The sequence below is a fragment of the Ceratotherium simum genome, chromosome 5 (genome assembly GCF_057802395.1).
Source record: "Ceratotherium simum simum isolate JZ-2026a chromosome 5, ASM5780239v1, whole genome shotgun sequence".
Classification (NCBI taxonomy): domain Eukaryota; kingdom Metazoa; phylum Chordata; class Mammalia; order Perissodactyla; family Rhinocerotidae; genus Ceratotherium; species Ceratotherium simum.
Genome location: NC_141904.1, coordinates 89,099,383 through 89,122,625, shown reverse-complemented (window position 1 = coordinate 89,122,625; position 23,243 = coordinate 89,099,383). Strand labels below are relative to the sequence as shown.

At 54.6% G+C, this 23,243-nt stretch overlaps 1 protein-coding gene across 4 annotated transcripts in view; it reads left to right on the top strand.

Moving 5' to 3' along the window:
* The window catches only part of FBLN2 (fibulin 2), an 89,099-nt gene that overhangs the window by 26,735 nt on the left and 39,121 nt on the right, over window positions 1–23,243 (top strand). For all 4 annotated transcript variants that reach the window (XM_087431587.1, XM_087431588.1, XM_087431589.1 and 1 more), the window contains exon 2: window positions 241–1,602. In XM_087431587.1, coding sequence (XP_087287713.1) covers window positions 300–1,602 — 1,303 coding nt within the window. In that variant the 5' untranslated portion in view covers window positions 241–299. The remainder of the gene's footprint in view (window positions 1–240; window positions 1,603–23,243) is intronic.

The window sequence follows — 23,243 nt, the reverse complement described above, 5'->3', positions numbered from 1 at the left end:
GGCACCTGAGCGACAGTGGATGCCCCATCTGTGCATCCGAGTAGACATGACTGGGAGCGTGTGCATGGGGACGTGGGAATGAGTGCACGCGTGGGCTGTGTTACAGGGGTGCACACGTGTGAGTGGAGGTGGCTGAGGCTGTGTCCCTGTGCGTGTGCTGGTGTATGTGCCTGGGGGATGCATGTGTCCACGTGTGCTGGCCCGTGTGGTGCTGACAGGTGTCCTTTCTGATTCCCCCAGGGCCTCCCAGGAGAGGGGACTGTTCATCTCGAGGTGGCACCTGGGCTGGCTGTGGGACCATGGCGCTGCTCCGGGAACCTGTGGGAGCCTGGCTGGCCCTGGCCCTGGCCCTGGCCCTGGCCTTGGGCCTGAGCATGGGTGCGGCCGCTCCGAGGCAGGATTGCACGGGCGTCGAGTGCCCGCCGCTGGAGAACTGCATCGAGGAGGCGCTGGAGCCAGGTGCCTGCTGCGCCACGTGCGTGCAGCAGGGCTGCGCCTGTGAGGGCTACCAGTACTACGACTGCTTGCAGGGCGGCTTTGTGCGAGGCCGCGTGCCCGCCGGCCAGTCCTACTTTGTGGACTTCGGCAGCACTGAGTGCTCCTGCCCACCGGGTGGCGGCAAGATCAGCTGCCAGTTCATGCTGTGCCCAGAGCTGCCGCCCAACTGCATCGAGGCCGTGGTGGCAGCCGACAGCTGCCCGCAGTGTGGCCAGGTGGGCTGTGTCCACACTGGCCGCAAGTACGCTGCCGGCCACACCATCCACCTGCCGCCCTGCCGGGCTTGCCACTGTCCTGACACCGGGGGCGAGCTCATCTGCTACCAGCTCCCCGGTTGCCATGGAGACACTGAGGCCATGCCAGCTGCCTCCACCGGGAACTTCTCAGATGCCGAGGAGGGTGACCCTGAGCGACACTATGAAGACCCCTACAGCTACGACCAGGAGGTGGCTGAGGTGGAAGCTGCGGCGGCCCTGGCGGGCGAGCTCCAGGCTGGCGCAGGGGGCCCAGCTGCTCTGGGAGGCGGGATTCGGCCACCATCAGCCATCCAGGCCACCCCTTGGCCGGCTTCCCTCCCCAGGCCCACAGTGGCTACTGCCTTGGGTCCCCCGGCCCCCATGCAGGCCAAAGCCACGAGAGTGATGGAGGACAGCCAGGAGGAAGGAGAGGAGGAGAGGGAGGAGTTGACGGTCAGGGAGCGGCCGGCAGCAGGTGGCCCCAAGGGGCTGGATGGGCCACCCACCACACGCCCACCTGGGCCTGGTCTCCCTGTCCAAGAGGAGGTGGCAGAGGCCAGGGCAGGACCCGAAGAGAATCTCATCCCGGACGCCCAGGCCACTCCCCGCAGCACTGGGCAGGAGGGAGCTGGGCCCATTCTACAATCAAGCACGGCCAGTGTCCTCCCGTTGCAGGCCACACTGAGCTCTCCTGGGGGCCCAGTGGAGCCCAGCACCCATACCATCCTGACTGCATCTCCGCACAAGGCAGCTCTGCTTCCACCCACCAAGGAAGGGCCCAAGCAGTCGCTGGTTCTACCCCGTCCTCGGCCAGACGAGGACACAGACCCCAACTCTGTCCATTCTGTCCCCAGAGGTGACTCTGAAGGTAAGCCCCTTTCCTAGTTCCTCCAGGGGCACCCAGCCCAGGGAAAGACAGCCTTGGGGCCTGTCCCTGCCCCGGGTCTCTGCACAGCTGCCTGGGGTAGGGCAGGCCTGGGTCTGTGGGGCCAGGCTGGAACTACACTGTGGGGCAGGAGGCTCTGAGATGGAGCTTTCTCCCTGGTCCTGTTCCTGGGGATAGAGTGGGTGATGGGGTGAGGTCCCTGTCAAGGTGGGTGCTGGGCTACCTGGTTGGGCTGTGGTTGAGGGCCTCTTAGGCATACCTCTTCAGGGCTGGGGGATCCCCAAAGAGGAGGGTTCCAGCTCAGGTGCATGCTGGGCCACTGGGGTCCATGGGTGCCCTGGCAGGAAGAGGGGAGCTTCACAGATCTGGTGCAGCTGCCTGCTCACATCCTCCCTGATAGTAGCCCCTGGGCACGGCTGTGTTCCTGGTCTCTGAGGTGGCAGTAGAAGGGCCACTGTCTCTTGTGGGGGCTCCTTGTGAGAACCCAGCACCGGGTCTGCCACCCCTCCAGCTAGGGGTCCTGTTAACAGACAAGTCGTTCTCATCCCTCCTCTGCTCAGCACTGTGCTGTGGCTCCCACCTACTCAGAGGAGAAGCCAAAGTCCTCTCAGGGGCCACATGCCCTGCACAGCCTGCCCCTGTGACCTCCTGAACCTCCTTTTCATCACCCTTGTCTTGGTCCATTCCAGCTGCTAGAACAGAAATACCATGGACTGGGTGGCTTGAACAACAGACATTTATTTCTCACAGTTCTGGAGGCTGGAGGTTCAAGATCAAGGTGCCGGCAGATCCAGTGTCTGGTGAGAGCCTGCTTCCTGGTGTGCAGACGGCGGTCTGCTCTGTGTCCTCACAACGTCCATGTGAGGTCACGATGAGCAGATGAGAATGCATGGCAGCTGAGATGCAGCAGAGGAGGAGCAGGCTCTCTTGCATCTCTTCTTAAACGAGCATTGATCCCATCAGGAGGGCTCCACTCTCATGACTTAATTATCTCCCCAAAGCTCCATCTCCAGAAACCAGCCCGTTGGGGATTAGGGTTTTAACATGAATTTGGGAGGGGGGCATGGACACTCAGTCCATAGCAACCCTCCCCATCCCCAGGCACCTTCCAGCCCAGGGCCTTTGCACTTGCCACTCCCTCTTCCTGAAATACTCTTCCAAGTGGCTCCTTCCTTCCCTCCATTTAGCTCTCTGTTCAAGGTCTCCTCCTCAGAGAGGCCTTCCCTGACCGCCTAGTTGAAAGAGCAGCCCACCTTCCTCTTAGCCTGCTTTAATTTCCCTAGGGGTGCCTGGCATTATAGTACATAGTTACTTATTGAGCCTTGTGTTCTCTAGTAGAATGTTAGTGCCATGAGCAGAGGGACCACATCGGTCATCTTCTCTGCTATGCCCAAGGCCTCCAGCAGGGCCTGGCATACAGCTGCTGCTCTATAAACATTGGGTGAATGAATGAGTGAATCAGTGGGGGCTCTCTGTCCACCCCCTCTATCCTATACCACCTCACCCTAGTTCCCCTGCCATCCCATGAGTACCCTACGCTGTCCTCTCCCCTCTGTTCCTTTCTTGCTCACACTGATCCCGGGCACCTCAGGCAGCACCTCCTCCAGGAAGCCTTCCTTGAATCTTTGTGTCTTGTCTGACCCCCACCCCCTGCCCTAGGGCGTTGTCTAGTTGTCAGAGATCTCTCCCCACAGCTGGGAGTCTTTGTCTCGTTCAATCTTGTATCATCCACTCCATAAACCTTCATTAAGTGTCAAGTGCGAACAGGGCCTGCGGAGGCGGGAATGGACCAATCTGGCCCGGGTCCACAGGCGGGGGCTGTGAGGGAGGGATGTATGGGTGGTATCTGGGAAGGTTTTCTGGAGGAGGGGGCATGAGGGGGCCTTGGGATTTCTGTGGCCTTCCCATCCACCTCCTTGCTGCCCACAGGTGTGTGGCCTGGGCCCCATTTTCCTATCTGTCAAGTGTAGCTCTTGCTGGGCGTCGACTGTGTGCACAGCCTGTGTACACGCAGTGAAGGGTGGAACTCCGGGCTCCTCCTGACCTGTGGGACCTGCAGCCCAGGTGGCTGTCCTTCTGGCCCACTTATGGCGGGCAGGGCACAGATTCACCCTCGAGGAGCATGAGGTGCCGCCCCATTTCTGTGACATGATCTTCGCCATAAACTGGGGAGGTAGGCTGCATCTCATTTTAAGCTGAGCAGGTCAAGGTCAGAGAGGTGTGGCTAGTGGCTCCAGGTCACGCAGTGGGAGTTGGTGGGCTGGGATGAGAGCAGTGGGCTTCAGGGTCCTCCTCCCCCCCAGCCCTGAGCCTGCGGGAGGTGGGGAGCATGTGTGGGGCGGGGCAGGGCTGTAATGGAGTACACGTGTGCCTGGGGAGGGCTTGCGGGCCTGGCTCTGGAGCCTGGTGCATGCACTGTTTGGGCCGCAGCCTCTAGGGTTTCCAAAGCAGGCGCAGCCCTGTCCCCCACCCCCGGCTCTGGCTGCCAAGGCCTTTCTGTGGTTCTGGGCCTGTGGAATCTTGGAGAATTGCTTTGTTCTCAGGAGCCCTAGATGTTTTTTCTCTGCCTTGGGTTTTCTCAAATGGATTTGGGGTGTGGCCTTTGATGAGGGCTGCTCCTGGGTAGGGGCCCCTGATTGAGGGCCCCTTATTCCGTCTCAGGGCTGTCCTGGCGGAGGGCTCAGCACATGCAAACCCGTAGCGGGGCACGGACAGGCGGCTGCGTTTTTCCATGTGCAGGGAAAGGAAGGTATAGGAGTTGGGGTAGGTGGATTTAAACGGGACCCAGGAGCTTGGCCCTGGCCAGATAAATGAGGGCCAGCATGCTATCCATCACCCCATCCGTCTTCCCTCCTCTCCTTACCCCGAGTCCGCCCGTCACCCACCAATTCATGTGCTCTGGCTCAAGTCCCCGTGTAACCTAGGCAAGCGGCTTACCGTCTTGTGCCTCATTTTCTCCATCTGTAAGTGGCAGAGAAGTCCCTGCCTTGTGGCACTCTTTTGAGGATTAAATGAGTTAATTCATGTCCAATGCTGGCATGGAGCTTAGCACTTGCCGAGTAATTAAAAATGTTAGCCATTGTTAGTCACCATCCGTTCTTCAGTCCACCCACTTACTAAGAGATATTTATGGAGCCCCCTCTCTGTGCTGGGGATTGTGCCAGTGGAAAGGCAGGCACAAGCCTCTCCCCTTTGTGGGGTCCAATGGGGGAGGAGGGTGTTAAGTGGATAAGCACACACATTTATTCATGGTCACAACTGAGTGCCTGCAGCATGGAAAGGGTAGGCAGTGGGAGGCCTTATAGGTGGGGGTCAGGTGCCTGATTGAGCGGCTTTGGGGAAGTGGGGGCCTTAGAGCCCCCCTGGCTGCTATTGTGAGTGGGGGCTGAGGGGATCTTGGTGATGGAGGGTCACTTGTGGGGGTGGGGAGAAGCTAGGGAGGTAGCTTTGTCAGTGCTCCCCCCTACGGCCTGCTGAGAGGCAGGCCATGGGGCGGAAATGACCCCCAGCCATGTTGCCATGGCAGCCCTGGGGCCTGGAGAAGGTTTCCAGCCATTGCCCCAGGCTCTGCTGGTGGGGGGGTCCTGTCTTTGAGCCAGAGCTGTGCCAGGGATCCAGGCTGTCTCTGAGCATGTCCAGATGTGGCCTAATGGAAGCCACGTGCCCGGCTCCCTGGGCTAGGGAGAGGGTCTGATGTCTGTTGTCACTCAGGGAGCTTTGTGAGCGTGCCTTCTACTGCTGGGCTGGCACGATGGAGGGAGCCTGGGGCCACCCCCCGCTGCCCTCCTGCATCACAAAGGGTGGAACCCTGGGACAGGGCGGCCTTCAGGAAGCCAGGGGTTCCTGGAGCAGCTGGAGGCAGCCCCCCTCCTGGAAACGGCTCCAGCAAAACCTCTGCAGGCCCCAGGAACGTGGCAGGAAAGGGGCCTCTTCCTCGGGGCCTCCGTAACCAGATTCTGCAGGGCAGGGGGCTTTGAAAGCTTTCATGTTCTGGTTAACAGAGAAACTTTAAAACTCAAATAGCTTTATATTAATTGCAAACACTGTGTTGTGCTTTTGCCTCCTGCCAGGCACTGTGGCGGACACTTGGTGATATTATCGCCTGTGATCCCCACAGCCGCCCCTTCGTTTACGGCAGAGGAGTCGGGCCGCTTGCCCACAGACAGACGTGCAGGAAGTGGTGGGTCCAGGTTTCCCTCACGTTTCTTCGTGTCTTCCTCCCTGATGGTCATTTCTGATTGCCCAGCGTGAGCGTGGGCTGTGACAGGTGCTGAACGTGTGATGCTGAGTGAAACCCGGCACAGTCCCTGCCCTCAGGGAGCTTACAGCCAAGTGGGGAAGATGAAGAACCCGGTAGGCACACGGGTGGCCGAGGAATGAGGCCGTGTGCTCTGTGAACCTGTGTGGGGGGATCTGACTCCTCCTGGGATCAGGGAAGGTTCCTAGGGGAAGTGATGTTTGAGCACAAGGGGTGAGTGGTAGGACTGAGTGGTAGGTGGGGAGCAGAGAGAAGAGAGTGCTCCGGGCAGAGGACACAGCATGTGAAAAGGCCCTGCAGCTGGAGGGAGTGAATTGGATTGAAAGGAGGCTGTGTGGCTGGTGTAGAAGAGGCTGGGGAGGGGCAGGGGCCAGGCCCAGGGCAACGGTGTTTATCCTCAGGATGAAGATTTGGGCCTGTCCCAAGGGCAGTGGAGAGCCACTGGTGTAAGGCAGGAGGCTGTAGATTCTTGTTTGTGTTGTGCAGCACTTCCTCTGGGGGCAGTGAGGGGAATGCAGGAGCAGGGCTCTCCCTGCCTCACTCTGCAGCCTCGGGAGCCGGCACCGGGCCTTCCCAATGTCCATGGGTCTCCAAGGCCCCCCAGCATCACCAGGCAGTGGCTCCAGGGGGCAGGAGAGAGGGACCCGCCTAGACCCTCCCTGTTCTCAGAGGGTCCCTGCAGACTCTCCCCTCTCCTCTCCAGTGTTGGCCTGTGGGAGATTTAAAAACTTGTGTGGGGTCTGAGGAGTCCATAAGCATGGCCCAGGACCTGTGGGAGCCCATGTCCTATGCAACAGAATTCCCTCTTGCAAGAACACAAGGCTCCTGGAGCAGGCTGGGGAGGGGGTCATCCTGTGGGAGCTGTGGCCCTGCTCAGTGGCAGAGCCCTGCGAGGAGAGGTTACAGGTGAGCCAGCTGGCCCTTTCCCTCCTCGTCTCCAGCCCCCAGGGCCTTGAAATGGGATGTGTCTCTGCCAGGTCTGCAGGGCGATTCTCTGGTCTGAAGCCCACCCATTGCCTGGGACATCACCCCCCGAGCCCCCGTTTCCTCACTGAGAAAGTGGCGTGGGTGTGAGCTGAGGCCGTGGTGAGGAGTATGCCTCAGGCGCGGGGCCTATGTGGAGTGAGGGTGTGGCCGGTGTTGGCCCCACCTCTGCCTGCTGTCCAGCTCGTGTGGTGCACACACCTCTCGTGTGTCCGCCTATTAGCTTCTTTCTGCCAGGCGTGAGCACTGGAATTTTGTTGCAGACATTTAGACGTTGGAAGACTGCATGTAAATTTCAGCGTGCTGGCTTTTGTTGAAAATTGGCAGTTGCCACTTTGGCAGCTGGGGTGGATTCTCTGCTGGAGTTTCACCCTGTGGCAACCTGGAGAGAGTCTGAGTGGTCATTCTGTGTCATGGAAGGGCAGCTGGCGTCCTGAGAGGGGAGGGGACTCTTCTGGAGGTCACAGTGGGGCTGGGCAGGGGACCCCAGTCTTCCAGTGGAGGGGGTGGGCTCACGCCTCCGTGGGGGCCCCGGAGCCGAGAGTGGGTCTGAGTGGCGTGTAGCTGGGCCCTCCCTGCCTTTGCCTCCCCCAGAGTGTATGTCTCTTGGAGGAAACCTGTGCATTTCACAGCTGCTCCCCATAGTGAGGGTCTGGGGCTAAGGCAAGGCCTGTCGTGGGTTTCTTTATTTTAATTTTTAAAACTGTGTTTTCCCTCTTTCTTTCAAAACAGCTTTATTGAGGTATTGTTCACATACCATAAAGTCCTCCCATTTAAAGTGTACAGTTCAGAGTTTTTGTCAGAGTTGTGCAAACATCATCAGAATCTAATTTTAGAACATTTTCGTCACCCCGAAAAGAAACCTCATACCCAGTATCAGCCACTTCCCATTCCCTCCTTCTGCCAGCCCCCAGCAACCACCAATCTACTTTCCGTCTCTATGGATTTGCATATTCTGGACATTCCTGGACATGGAATCATGCAATATATGGTCTTTTGGGACTATCTTTTGTCACTTAGCATAATGCTTTCAGTGTTCATCCACATTGTAGCAGGTGTCAGTGCTTCATTCCTTTTTATGGCTGAATAACATTGCATTGTATGGATAGACCACATTTTTTTAATCCATTCATCCATTGATGGACATTGTGTTTCTACCTTTTAGCTATTATCAGTACTGCTGCTATTAATATTCATGTACATATTTTTGTGTGGACATGTGTTTTCGTTTCTCTTGGAATATACTTAGGAGTAGAATTGCTGGATCATATGGTAACTCTGTGTTTAACCATCACATGAACTGCCAAACTGTTTTCCGCAGCAGCCGCACCATTTTACGTTTCCGCCAACGATGCATGGGGGTTCCAGTTTCTCCAGATCCACGTCACCACTCCTTGTTGTCTCTTTTTGAGTATAGCCATTCTAGTGGGTGTAAAGTGGCATCTCACTGTGGTTTTGATTTGCATTTCCCTGGTGACTAACGATGTTGATCATCTTTTCGTGAGCTTACTTTAGAAAATTCTAGAAAGCACAGAAAACACAAGCACACGTTCCATTAGCCACCAAAGTGATGACATCATCACCATGTCACGTAGTTTCTGGAAAACTCCAGTGTGTACTTGGGGGAGAAAGAGCATAAAGAAGGCGGCTAATGGGGTGGTGCTATTATGAGAGTAATGTGGACCACATGGAGCCCTGGAAAGGTCTGGGGGACCCTCCAGGGCCTGGGACCACACTTGAGAACCTCTGGTCAATACAGCTACAAGCATGAGGGTGTGCGCATGTATTTTTCACAAATACTGGCATATTACGCGCTCCGTTCTGTCCTGTGGTTTTTTCAATTAACAACATCTCTTAGAGCTTTTCCCTGTCAGTACGTGGAGAGTTCCTCTCCCAGCCAGTGCTCTGCTGTATGCACGTCTCATCTTTCATTTACGGTCCTACTGACGGGTGTTCAGGCTGTTTCCAGTCTTTTGCCATGAAAACGTAAAGCTGCAGTGAGCACCGTTACGCCATACTCAGCATGGAATCCTGGGTCAATGTGCATGTGCATTCTTTATTTTTTCAGTGTAAACATTTATTGAAGTATAATTAATAGAACCCATCAGAAGCATCCCACTCAATAATGCATTTTCACAAATGAACATACCTGTGTGACAGCACTCATGAAACATCGTGAGACAGCCCAGGTCACCTCTCAGTGCCCGATCTGGGGACCCACTGCCCTGACTTCTGGCAGCAGATGTTAGTTTCCTGCTCTCAGACTTTTATAAATGAAACCATACAGGCTGTTCTCTTTTGCGTCCAGCTTCTTTCGCTCAGCACAGTGTTCTGAGGTTCGCCGTGTTGCCTGGACTGTAGTTGGTCCTTTTTGTTGCTGAGAGGTGCTCCATTGTGTGGATGGACCCTGGTTTGGTTGTCCATTCTCCTGTCAAGGGGCGTTGGGGTTGTTTCCAGTCTGGGGCCGTTAGGTAGCCTGTTGCTGTGCACCCCCTGGTACCAGTCTTTTGATGTCATCCACACACATTTCTTTTGGGAGGTGCTGGCTGCCGTGTGCACAGCTTTGGAAGACACAGGATGCATATTTAGAACCCTGGTGGATGTCAACTTGTCCTCCCTTGAGGGTATACCAGATTTTGCTCACACCTGCAATGTGTGTGAATGCCCGTTTCCCCAGTTTATTTATTCAGCAGATATTTATTGAGGGCTTCCTGCACTGTTATAGGTGCTGGGGTACAGCAGTGATCTAAACATGAAATTCCCGTCCCTCATGGAGCTTCCACTCTGGTGGGGGTGCACAGTGCATCAGGCGACTACATACAATTTGTGTTAGATGCGAAAAGTGCTAAGGAGAAAAGGAAGCATGGTGTTCCCGACTTGGCCAGTCTGGGAGAGGAAGATAGCGTCTTGCGGGTGGTCTCCATTTGCACATGTGTTTTGCTCTCCCCCCACCTTGGCCAAGGGCTCCCCAGCAAGTCTGGCCACACTCCCACCTACACTGTGTGCTGGTTGGGGGTCTTTCTGCCACTTGCCAAACTGATGCCAGTCCTTCCTGCTGGTGATGCACCTCAGGCACAGTCTGAATGCTCAATTGCCACAATAATGCAAGTGGCAGACCACCACAGAATCTCTGTTGCACACACAGAGTCTGTAGTCCACGGGCCACTCGGGCTCTGCTGCCCGTGCCAGCTGATGTCAGCTGGGCTCACGCTTGTGAGTGTCTGCGGTCAGCTGCTTGGGGTGGTGGGGGGAGGGTTGGGGGAAGAGGGATGACTTCCACTGGGGTGGCTCGTCTCTGCTCCACGTGCTCTCTTGTTCTCCAGCGGGTTAGCCCTGGCTTGTTCTTGTCCTAGAAACAGGGTTCCAAGTGAGAGATGAGAAGTGCACAAGCGTGAGGATTTTTGGACCCAGGCACTGAACGAGCAGAACTGTTGCATTTGCCGCATTCTGTTGCCAGCCAGTTAGGAGGCCAGCCCAATTCAAGGGCTCCTCTTGATGGGAGTTGCTGCAGTCGCGTTGCAAAGGGTGTGCGTAAAGGAAGGGAGGAGAAGGGGGGCGATTGGTGCGGTGAATATGCCCCAGGCCCTGGGCCGGGTGTTGCCTGTACTTCATCTCACTTGGTCCCCAAACCACCTTACAACGAGTCCCTTCCTACCAGAGGGGAAGCATGTGCCCGACCCACAGCCCAGCAGCGAGTGAGTGGTGGGCCCAGCTCTGGACCTAGGTCCGCCGATGCTTAAGGCATCCCTGGATTTCCTGCTGGCTTCCCTAAGGTACAAGGCTCCCCAGGTTTGAGGCTGGCTCTGCCCCTCACTAGCTGTGTGGCCTTAGGCAAACTGCTTCACTGCCCTGGGCCCCAGTTTTCTCGTCTGTACAGTGGGCTCCCTGAGAGCTGCCTCCTAGAGCTGTGTTCTTGGTTGGAAGAAAGCTGGTGTCGGGCACCAGGTGCTGGGGTCTGTCCCCTACTAGGGCTCTGCTCACAGCTGGTGCCCTGGGTGTTGTGATTCCAGTCCTGGAGGCTCTGCTGGGAGGGCGATGGCCTCTGAGCTGCTTCCTGTTCACACCCCGAGCCCACGACAGCAGATACAGCTTGCCTGAGGCTGAACCAAGCCCCTTTGGCCTCCTGCACCCTGAGCCTTCCAGAATCTCGGGCCCCTCAGTAGACTGGAGCTTGGATTCTGTGCTGCGGGCTTCCCTGGGAGAGTGTCAGCATCGCCTGCCTGCCTGCCTGCACCTCCTTCAAGCCAGGCCAGGGCGGTGTGGCCTCGGGCCTTTGTCCTGCAGCATCTGGGGCTTTGAGGGGGGAGCTTCTGCCTAGCCGAGGTCACCGTTGCGTGCACTGGGGCTCTGCGGGGCCCTCCTTGTTTTCTCCAGGGTCTCCACACTGGAAGGCTGGCTTGGGGCTGAGTCATGCTGGGGATGAACTAGCTTGGTCCTCAAAGGGCCAATCTTGCCCCTGCTGCCCCTGGCTATGTGACCTCAGACAATCAACTCACCCTCTCTGAGCCTTCGTTGGTGCATCTGTAGGACGGGGGAGTAATCTCTCCTGCCCCAAGATTCCTGAGAGGAGCAGGAGAGAGACTGTCAGTCAGCACAGAGCAGCTGCTTGGGACTGTGAGTCCCCTTCTTCCCCTGCCAGGGAGTGACTGCGCTCTGGGGGGTGAGAGTTTGGATGTGTTTTTGTTTCAGTGAACAGATGTGTGTCTTTGCTGTGGCCAGGAGTTGTCCCTTTTGGTGAAAAAGCAAAGGGCCAGGCCTGGTGGGGTTGGGTGGGGGTGTTAGCTGCTCATTTCCTGCTCCCCACCCCGCCTCTGTCTCTCCAGCTGCCTCCAGATGTGCAGTGGGGTTCCTCCCTGGCTGTTCGCTCCCTGCCTTAGGCTTTTGTCTCAGCGCCTGCCCACTGAGTCAGCAAAGGCCCCAGTCCTGAGATCCTTCCTGCAGCGGCCTGGCCTGGCCCTCTCCATGGGTCTCCACACGGTGCTGGGTTGGCTCCTCCTTCATGCTCACGGGGTGGACTCACGTGGGGGAGTGTTTATGACATGGCCGGCACTGTGCTCGTCACTGGACCTGTAGCCTGCATTAGGCCTTATGACACCCCTGTGGGGGGGGGGGCTGTCATTATGCCCATTTTAGAGACGAGGTGACCAAGGCACAGGGAGGTTGAGTGAATTGTCCCAGGTCACTGAGGCCAGTGAAGCAGTTTGCTGATCACTGACTCTTGGCCTTTGCCCCGGCCACCTCCCTGGGTTTGCCCAGCTGCCCAGCATGAGGAGTCATGTCTCTGTTGCCCACAGACCAGGGCTCCAGGACTGCCCCATATCATTGGCCCCCAAGGGGCAAAGCAGCACTCAGGACAGGGCTGGCAGGCCTCAAGCTCTGCACTTGCTCCCAGCCCCACTCCTCCCTGGCACAGAGTTTGGGATTCCGGGGTTCTCTCGGATTCATATGGTGGAGGGTGGGTAAGGCTGAAAGAGCAAAATCTGGCTGCAGAGAGCCTGCCTGCCTGGACGCAGAGAGCTCCTAGAACCTGAGACGGGGGTTGGGGGGAATGAGAGAAGCTGCCTTGTCTCACTCCAGCCCCCACCCTCTCCCCTGCCCCACTCACTCATTCATAACACGTTTATGGGCCATGCGGTCTAGACCAGCTGTGTCGAGTGCCATGGATCCAGTGGGAACCAGAAAGGTGAAGACCCTCCTTCCAGGGTGGACATACCTGCTGCGACCAGCAGGCCTTTGAAACACGCCCGGGGGAAGCAAAGCCGGATGCCTGGAGGTGAAGCAGCTGAGGGACAGGAGCCGTGGGGACCAGGGACAGCGCCTTGAACGCGGGGCAGCTGCTCCCCAGCTCCAGTTGTCCAGGGGTGGGGAGGCCCAGCATTGCCCATAGCTTTGCATTTTCCAAAAAAAGCTTGGGATCCGGAGTTTTACGTGAAAGCTCCCAATTCGTAAATGTTGGCAACTAATTAAAATATATTAAGACACCAATAAAGCATGCAGTAGGCACCAGTTTGCTGCCACAATTTAGACTCACAGAGCACCAACTTCCCCTGTCCCCCTCCATCCCCTAACACAGCGAGGACTGCATAGAGGCCCAGAGGTGGGTAAGGGGCTGGCCGGAGACTCACAGCAGGCTCAGAGGATGGGGTTCCCAAAGTCCTGCCTCCCAGCCTGGGGCACTTTCCTCCCAGACACTCCTGCCTAGTGGAGTCAAAGCGTGGGGTACAGCCAGCACATGCAGAGGGCACCTGAAGAGAGTGTCGCCAAGGGACTGCGTGCAGAGGTGAGGGCGGGGTTGGGACCAGCAGGGCAGGGTGCAGCACCTGGGCTGGCAGTAGTGGGAGCTGTCACCCCCAGGCCTGAAGGGGAACCTGGTGAGAGCTGAGGCGCTGGGGAGAGCTGTGGCCTTAGGGGACCACCCGCAGCCCCTCCAGTTCAGCCTCTGTCAGCAAAGAGCAGGTGCAAGGCGGATCTGGGACAGATGGGGACAGGAAGCAGGCTTGGTGGAGGCGTGGCTGCCAGGGGATCAGGGTCTCTCCGAGATGCCACCTCCCAGGCTTGGGTGTGGCTGTGCTCTTCCTGAGATGGGCGACCCTAGGTCAGTGGGCGAGGGCTGCTCGTAGCCTCAGCCTGGAGGTGCTGGAGCCAGCTGCTGACACCAGGGGAATCAGCTGCTGACACCTCGTCCATCGTGGGAATGCGAGTCTGGAGCTGAGGGCAGAGGTCGGGGCTGGAGGTGGAAACCCATCAGAGAACGGCTTCTGTTTCTTCCCCATCAAGTTGGCCCACTAGGCAGGTGGGCAGCGGGTGGGTGGTGGGTGAGCGCCCGAGGAAGGTCTCATATTTCGTTATCCATCACTGCCTGGCCCCTGAAGCCTGGAGGCAGGAACAGAGAGGCCAAGGGTCTTGCCTGAGGTCGCTCAGCCAGTGGGAGGAGAGCAGGGTTCTGGGCAGGGTCCTCTGGCTCCTAGCTCCGTGCTCCCACCTTCACCTAGCTTATGGCTCTCAGCATGGAGTGCTGTCCCCGCTCCGCTTGGGCATGGGGATGTTAACCTGCCTCTCCTGGGACCCTCTGATGGTGCTCACTGCTTCACTTGGAATATTCAGAGTCACCAGTCACTGCAGGCTGCAGGGGGAACAGACAAAGGATGGAGGTAAATTGGGGGGTGGAGAAGAGAACTGGTCAAGGTCTAGGTGGGGCTGGAGCCTGGTGAGGCCACCATCCCAAGTATTTATGGGTTAAGAGAAAAGGAAAGTTGCTGGGCGGAGTCACTGGGAATTTGGTTCTGGAAGGGCCCCAGCCTGGCCCTGTGGCATCTCCCTTGGGAACCCTGGGAGCGTGAGGTCACAGACTTGTGGCCTCCAGAGCCCCTGCCAGTACAGCCCCTTTGCCTCATCTGGTGCTCACTGCCTTCTCCAGGCAGGATTTCCCTGTCAGCACCTGCCCCGGGGCTGTGCAGGAAACTGCACTGGTGCCCTGCTTGCTGTTTGCCTGTCAGAGAAGGAAAAAACCTGTCCAGTTTGTTATGTGATATTTTAATTTCTGTATTTTTTTAACCAGTCACTATTTATTACGGTAAAAATAAAATTATATTTGCATTTCTCTTATAGTAAATACTGGCCCAGTAAATACAGTAACTGCGTTAGAGTTAAACGTCTTCTCTTATTAAACTCTTATTAAACTGTATGTGTAGGTGATGGACTAGTAATTAAATTAAACTATCTGGAAAGAACAATGAAATAGAATTAAGTCACTTATAAGATTCGTTTATAAAGCAAAAAGCTATCCCAAGAACCAGAATTCCATCAGACTTGGGTTTGAGCGAAAGTATAGTCTCTTAAGTAGCAGCAGTTTCTTAAACTAGTAATGAAAGAGAGAGGATTCACAGTTCTTTTTGAGGAGGAACAGGAGACATCCCAAGTGTCCTAGTGCAGTTCTGGAAGTCCACAGGTTTGGTTTATTGGAAGTCCGAGTTGCCCTGTGATGGGGCTGGGCGGGGTCCGTGGAGGCCTCCTCCAGGAGTGTGGGAGGGAGGCGGGGCTTGCCCTTGGATCTGGGGCCACCATGAGCCTCAGCAGGTGGGAAACATGGCCTGGTGGGCTGGGGGGAGCCTGGGCGGAGGGGAGAATGGCTCTCTACCTTTAAGAGGAAGGCCGCCAGTTGGTGAGGGGCCATGATGGGGCCCCAGCCTTGGTCACACTCTCTGTTTTGGAGAGATGCTTGCGATGTTCTGACTCTGGAGGGACCTTCCAGTAACTGGTTCATTCTTAGGATGCGAGCCGTCCTCTCCTGTGCCCAAGTGTTAGGATTGCTTTGTTGGGTCCTGTTCTGGGAAAGTTATTTCCTCCTCAGGGATGGGGCTGGTCCTGTTTGCTCTTCAGAGTATGCCTCCAGGTTCCGTATATCTGGTGACTTTCTAGGGCAGCATCTTCTAAAAATGATGCCAGTTGCACACATACTCCTTTTGAACAGAGCTAAGCATGTCAAGAGTTTTTGCACTGCTCCCAATCAGAGGAGCCTGTGTTTGTGCAAGTTATTTTTCTCTTTTTGCATGGAGTCGACTTTTCATTGATTAGAGAAGTGTGAACAGAAATGGCCCATTAAGACGCTGATGACAGGCATACCCCCCGCTCCCTGGGAGGCTGTGGGGAGTAGGTCCTGTCCACAGGTCATCCAGCCGCTCAGCTACCACCTCCCAAATCTTCCCAAGGACCAGCCTGAAGCCAAGCGCTGTGGGGCCTCACAGCCCCAACACGTGGTCGAAGTCCACCATAGATCCCCCCATGACCGTGGCTCCACCAGCCACAGCACACCAATATCCCAGGGTTCCACCTGGAATCCCAGCCGACACCAGGCAGCTGGGGCAGACCCCCAGGGAGGCTGCTCTAAGGGGAGGGGGCTCAGGGAAGAAGTCTCAGCCCCATCATTGTCCTGTGCTCACTCTTTCTCGAGGCATAGTGTGTGTGCACCTGTGTGTGTGAACCATTTCCATCCTGACACTGTCTGTTGCAACTCTAAAAAATAAAGACATTCTCCTATATTACCAAATACCATGATCCTCCACTTAACACACGTACCAATTCCCTAATGCTGTCTAATACTCAGACCATGTTCATTCTTCTCCACTTGTCCCCAAAGTGCATTGGATAGCTCATTTTGTGAAGTAATATCTAATCAAGGGCGAATAGACGTTATTTGGTTTATGTTTGGTTGTTCTATCTCCTGATAGATAACTGTAAAAGTTTGTGTTGAAGTATGTTATAGACACTCTGGAGTGTCTTTTCATCTAGGTTAATACAACAGTACTCCCTTTAAAACTTTTTATTCAAGTATGAGGTATAGGCAGTAGAGCACATGAGTCTTCACGGAACAGCCAGTGAATCTTCTCGTATGTGTACACCCAGGCAGCTCCACCCCGATCCAGATATAAAACATTTCACAGTATCCAGAATTTTCTTCAGCCCCTTCTCAGCAGTTCTACCCTCCCTCCCCCATGGAAGCCATGTGCTGACTTTTATCACCATCAATTACTCTTGCCTGTTCTTGGATTTGTTTTGTATAATGGGAATTGTACCATCTGATTTTGTTTGCATTTAGCTTGTTTAGATCAAGATAATGTGTTTGAGACTCATCCCTGTTATTGCATGAAGCAGTAGTTCATGTTTAAAAATTTCTCTTTATTATTCCATTGTTGGGATAATCCTAGTTTATTCTTGCGTGGATGGACATTTGGGCTGTTTTCAGTTTTTGGCCGTGATGAATACAGTTGCTGTGAACATTCTTGTATGAGTCTTTTTGGAAGACTTAGGCATGCATTTCTGTTGGATATATACCCAGGAATGGAATTGCTGCATCAAAGGATTTGGTTAGCATTAGCCGATGCTGCCAGTTTTCCAAAATATGTTACCAATTTACATCCCCACCAGCGACGAAGGAGAGTTCCAGTTGCTCCACATTTTTGCCAAGAGCAGACGTCGTCATTCTTTTTCATTTTGGCCAAGCTGGTGGATATGTGGTGGTATCTCATTATAGTTTTAGTTTGCATTCCCTCATAACTTACGATGTGGAGCCCATTTTCATATTACTGTTGGCCATTTTGTTGTCACTTGCCCATTTCTAAATTGGGTTTCTTCATCTTGTTGATTTGTAGGATTTTTTTATGTATTCTGATTTTGCATCTTTTGTTGAATTACAGGTGTCTTATTTCATTCTGTGACTTCTCTTTCCACTCTCCTGATGATGTTTTCTGATGAGTGCATTGCAAATGCTGTCTTCTGCGGAACGCAAATACCTAATTTTAATGAAGTACAATTTATTGATTTACTTTTACATTAGTGCATCTCGTGTCCTTTTAAAGAAATCTTTGCCGACTTCAGAGTCACAAAGATATTTTCCTATGTCATATTATAGACGTTTTAACTTGTTTCGTCTTTCACATTAGATCACATTTAGATTTGTTTCTTTGGGTGGTGTAAGTAGGAGTCAAAATTCATTCTTTTTTCCGGCACATCCTCAGTTGACCCAGCACCGTGTGTTGAAAAGGCCGTCCTACCCCTGCTGCCTTCCCCTGCTACCTTCATCAGGAGTCAGTGACCGTATATGACTAGGCCTATTTCTGGCCTCTCTTTTATGTTCCATTGTCAAGCTGACTATCTTTGTACACTGTCTCAATTTACTGTAGCTTTATAGTAATTTTTGATACCTGGCAATGGGAGTTTTCCAGCTTTGTTCTTTTTTAAGATCATATTGACTATTCTCAGTCCTTTGCATTTCCATGTAAATTTAAAATCAGCTTGTCAATTTCTACTTTTAAAAAGCCTGGTAGGGTTTCTTAATTGGTATTATGTTGAATCTGTAGATCAATTTTGGGAGAATTGACATCTTAACAATATTAAGTTTCCAATCCATGAACATAGTATGTCCCTCTGTTTATTCAGGTCTTCTTAATTTCCTTCAGCAGTGTTCTGTAAATTTGAGTGTAGAAGTCTTACACATCATTAATTAGAGCTATTCTTGGCTAATTATTTGCAGCTGGTGTTAGTTTTTGCAAGTGTGGTGGGTTGGCAGTTGGGCTGGACTTACTCATGTGTCCTTAGTCAGCTGGTGGCTCATCTCTGCCCCACATGGTCCCATCCTCCAGCCGATGAGCCCTGCTTTGTTCATGTGGTGGCTTGGCAGGGTCCCAGGAAAGAGAGCATAAGCTGCAAGGGCTCTTCAGGTTTCACTTCTGCTGTATCCTGTTATCAAAGCAATGTCGTCATGAGGCAGCCCCAATTCAGGGAGTGGGGAGAGAGATGCCACCTCTCTGCAAAGAATCATGGCTATTTTTGCAGGCCTCACAGATAGGATAGCAAAATTCACCTTGCATTTAGTACCTACCTCTGAAGTGTTAATCCTTGTTGAGATCCTTCACATGTTAATAGCAGGTTTGGGCTAAAGTTAACCTGTACATGCACATGATATAGAGCACATGGAAGTATTTTCAAGTCAGTTTCAGACAGATAACAGCCTGGGATTTGGGGCCAGGCAGAGCTGAGTTTCGATCTTTGTTTGGTCCTTTCCCTCACCTTTAAGATGAAGATAATGATCCCCAACTTGTAGGGTGGTTGTGAGGATTGAGTGAGGTGACATCCTCGAAAGTCCCCATCAGAGCCACAGGATGGGGCTGTGCAGGCTCTGGTGGAAGGGGGAGGCCAGCCCCTGACCCGGCCCCTGCAGGCTCTGGTGGAAAGGAGAGGCCAGCCCCTGACCCGGCCCCTGCAGGCTCTGGTGGAAGGGGGAGGCCAGCCCCTGACCGGGCCCCTGCAGGCTCTGGTGGAAGGGGGAGGCCAGCCCCTGACCGGGCCCCTGCAGGCTCTGGTGGGAGGGGGAGGCCAGCCCCTGACCGGGCCCCTGCAGGCTCTGGTGGGAGGGGGAGGCCAGCCCCTGACCGGGCCCCTGCAGCTCTGGTGGAAGGGGGAGGCCAGCCCCTGACCCGGTCCCTGCAGGCTCTGGTGGAAGGGGGAGGCCAGCCCCTGACCCGGCCCCTGCAGGCTCCGGTGGAAGGGGGAGGCCACCCCCTGACCGGGCCCCTGCAGGAAGCAGCTCTTGCCTGGGGCCGGTGCCTTGGGCCGCAGAGCTGAAGGGTCAGGCTGGGTTCCAGGCGGCACTGTGCAGGGGAGGCAGAGGGACCCCAGAGCCCAGGCCCTGTTCAGAGTGGAGGGGCAGTGTTGAGCCTGCTGTGAGAGTGGGCTTGGGAGGAAGCCTGAGGAGAAGTGGGCCCTGCTTCCCTCAGAATAACTGACACAGAGGGAGGGCCTAGAACTTTCCTCATGCCCTCCTTCCTCACACTCCTCTTGCTTCCTGTGAAGCTCTGCTCAGGAGCGGGCACCCTGGAGCCCACGGCTTGCAGTGGGATCCTGCGGCTGCCCCTGGCTGGGGTGTGGTCTGGGACGAGTAGTGCCTCCTCCCTGGGCTGCTGCCTGCTCATCTGTGAAATGGGGGTGGAGATAGGACTCTTTCCTAGAGCTGGAGGGAAGATGCAGTGGGCGCAAGCTGGGGTCCCCCAGGCGGCTCAGCCAGGGCAGAGGTCCAGCTGGTCAGCAAGAGTGGTTGAGCACCGCCTCGGCCGGGCTGGGGTGGTGAGCAGGTGGGCAAGGTGCTAACTTTGGCAGGGGACAGGCAGACAGTAAACACCCACACACAAGGTTGCAAGGTGGTGGGAGGTGCTGGAAAAGGCAGTGGAGGCTGGGGCTGCCCTAACCTGGGGGGTCAGGAAGGCATCTCTAAGGGGCCGAATTGGGTGAGCCCCGGCGGGTGGGCTCAACCCAGGGGCGCCTGCTGTTTCTCAGCCATCATGTCTGTGATCCTGGGGCAGGAAAACAGAGTTCAGGCACCCTTCTTGTTTGTGCACTTTACAGTCATTGTCAAAGGACTCCAGGCGCCCCAGGGCCTGCCGGTGACCCTCCCCCCCAGAATACCAGGCCACTGGACATGTCAGAGCTGCAGCATGCTCTGGGCTGTTTACTCAGGCCCCACAAACATCCTGTCCAAACAGGGCTCCTGGCGGAGTTGGCCCGCTCATCACCCTCCTGCCAGGTGGAGACATTTTCCTGCAGCCTTTCCAAAGCCACAAGTCTTATGGCTTTAATGTCCGGAGAGGGGATTCTCTAGAGGGGTCACCACCTCCTGGCTGGTTTGTTGGGGCGCCCATTGTCCTGTGATCAAAGGAGGTTAGAATGCCTGGAGTCTGGGAATCTCTTATAACAGAAAGCTGCTCGAATGGGCACTACCTGCGCACGATAAGAAGCACAGAAGAATGCGATAGGGGTAAACAGTGAAAGGCCTGCTCCTTCCTCCCTCCTCGGGCCACCTCCCTCCTCGAGGCAACCACGTGGCCAGTTTCTCTCTTCTCCTTCCAGAAATACTTCACGTGTGTCCACACGTCCCTTTAAAAAGGTCAGTGGTAGTTTATGATACATACTATTCAGCATTGAGCCTTTTCTTTTTAATTCTTCATAGTATATTCAGGAAGTGTTCCGTATAAGTGCATGAAGATCTAACTAATTCTTTCTAACACTTGCGTAAGATTGGATGGCTATAACATCAATTATTTAATCATTGCCCTGTTGGTGGGATTTTGGTTGTTTCTGGACCTTCGCTGTCACAAATTCGGCTCCAGCAAGCATCCGTGACATGCATGTTTATGCCCATGGAGGCGTTTGTCAGCAGATTTGATTTCTAGAAGAGGAGGTGCTGGGTCACGTTTTTTTTTTTCTTTGCACTACAGTGCATTATTTTCTTTTTATTGTGGTAAAATATACATAACATAAAATTGGCTATTTTAACTGTTTAGTGTCAACTTCAGGGGCATTATGTACATAATTCACACTGTTGTGCAGCCGTCACCACCATCCATCTCCGGCACTTTTTCATCTTCCTCAACTGAAACTCGGTCCCCATTAAACACTAACTCCCCGTTCCCCTTGCCCAGCCCCTGGCAACCCCCTTCTACTTTCTGTGCCTATGAATCTAACTACTCTAGGGACCTCAAATAAGTAGAGTCATATAGTATTTGTCCTTTTGTGTCTGGCTTATGTCACTTGGGTCTCATTTTTAAATGACTCTTAGTCTTTAGTCTTAAATTTTCTACTCATTCTACTTTTTTCAATAATGTTTTTGTTGTAAAGTGTTTGTGAATAGAAGAGAGTATGGGCCTTACATTGTCAAAGAAGCGTTTAAAGCGGGCGCCCACGAAGGTGCCAGCCAGCGGAGACAGAGGCTGAGGCCACCCACCCCGCCCCCTCCACAGTTACCGCTGTCTTGCCTCCTGTGAGCTCGAGTTCCTTCCTTTTCTTTAGCGTTTTACCACTGAAACAGTTGCTTTGCTTTTCTCCTGTTTTTGAACTTCCTATAAGGGCAATATGCAGTCTTCTGTGACCGCTGCTTCCCTCTGAGGTCTCGTCTGTACGCCGCGTCCATGTTGTCCTGTGTGGTTGCAGTGCGTTCCTTCACATCGTGTGGTCCTGCCACCTTTCTCATTCACCCTTTCTCCTGTCACTGGACTCTTGGGTTGTTTTCAGTTTGGGGGCTACTGTCTGTGGGTCTCCAGGTGGAGACCACAGGCCTGTTTCTCCTGGGCATGTACCCGAGAATGAAGTCGCTGCTGTTGTTCGGTTCACATATCTTCCGCTTTACTAGATGCTGGGCAGTTGTTCTAAGTGGACTTATTCTCTGTCTGCTACTCAGGTTATGTCAGAGGCGGTGTTCCTGCCAGAGTCAAGGTCATGCTCTCCACGCTGGCAGCGCCCTGGAGCCCTGATTCTGTGAGGCAGACCGTGGCAGAGCCTTGGGAAGCCAGGATGATGCTGGCCCATGTCACTGTTAATCCCAGGAGGCCAGAGAGAGCCCGCTGGGCCAGGGCTGCGGCTGCCACAGTGGGTGATGGCCTTCACCTCTCTGACCACAATGCTTAGGACAGCCGGAGGTGAGGAAGGCCACACTCCCTCTTGGCCTGAGCTCGGGCAAAGTGGACAGAAATGGGCGAGTCCGTGAAAAACCAGAGGAAAGCAGAAAAGGCAGGGGAGGGATTGCTGGCCGCTGCACCAGCTTCTCCTGCTAGCAGGATTATTGTCCCCTCCATCCATTTATTGATCTGTTCGTTCATTTGTTAATTAATTAATTGGAGAGTAGTCACCCAACCCCTTCTGTGTGCCAGGGGCAGGGAGCTGCTGCTGACTGAGCACCTGTTGTTTGCCAGACTTGGAGTCTTCTCACCTCCCCACTTGGTGAAATGTGGGTGGCGAGAGGTTATTTGCCCATTTTACAGGCGAGGAAATGGAGGCTCAGAGGATGAGTGACTTGCCCACGTCCCCAGCCAGTGAGGGCTGGGGCCTGACTGGACGCCCCTGCCCACAGCCCGTGCCCACGCCTGTGCGTCTCTATGACTGGGTGGAAACTGCTGCCTGAAGGTGGTGTGAGAGAGGTGGACCAGCCCGGGGTTGCATTCTTCTTTCTCATTTTCCTAAGCCTGTGCCCTAGGCTGTATATCTTAAACTCTCAGATCTGTGTTGACACATCTGGGAAATCAAGATAATCGTATAACTTCTGTTGATGTGGGCTTTGAATGAGATGATATACTCCCAGGGCCCGGATGCTCCATCCAACCCCAACCCCAGATTTTATCGAGTACCGGCTGTGTGCCAGGCCCTGTGCTGGGCACTGGGGACCTTGAAATGACCAGACCCATTCTTGGCCTGTGAGAAACCTCCCAGTCTGGTGGCGGAGACAAGCTTGTCACCTGACAGTGACGTCATGGTAAAAGCTTGTACCAGGCGCTGAGGTGAGTGAAGCCAGAGGAGGGAGCTCTTTGTTCTGCCTGGGATGGAAGTGGGTGCTGCTGTGAGCACAGCGGATGGGGAGGCAGGGAGTCCCATGTGAATTGGCTCGTGAAGGGTGGGTATTTGGACCTTCAGTAGTTGGATAAGTAGAGGAAGGGCATTCCCAACATGGAACTGCATGTGCAAAGACATAGAGGCAAGGAAAAGCCGCGTGGCTAGGGCAGAGGGGTGAAAGCTGGGACGTGAGTCTGGGCTGTGCTGTGAAGGCCCTGATTGTCACGCCAGGGAGGGCTGCTTTATCCTGTAGGGCAGTGGCCTTCTATTGGAGTCCGTGGACCACAGGGCTCCCCAAGATGACTTGGGGCTGGTGAAGGCCAGGGCATTATGAGGAAACTGGGTAGGGTGATGTGATGAGGGGTGGGGTGGAGGAAGTCAGGGAGATGAGAGCCCCAAAGGAGGAGAAGGGACAGCCCTGAGGACAGTGGGGGTGGGGCAGGGCACAGGGAAAAGGCAGAGGATTCCAAGCAGAAAGTATAGTGAGTGCAAAGGCCCTGGGGCAGGACTG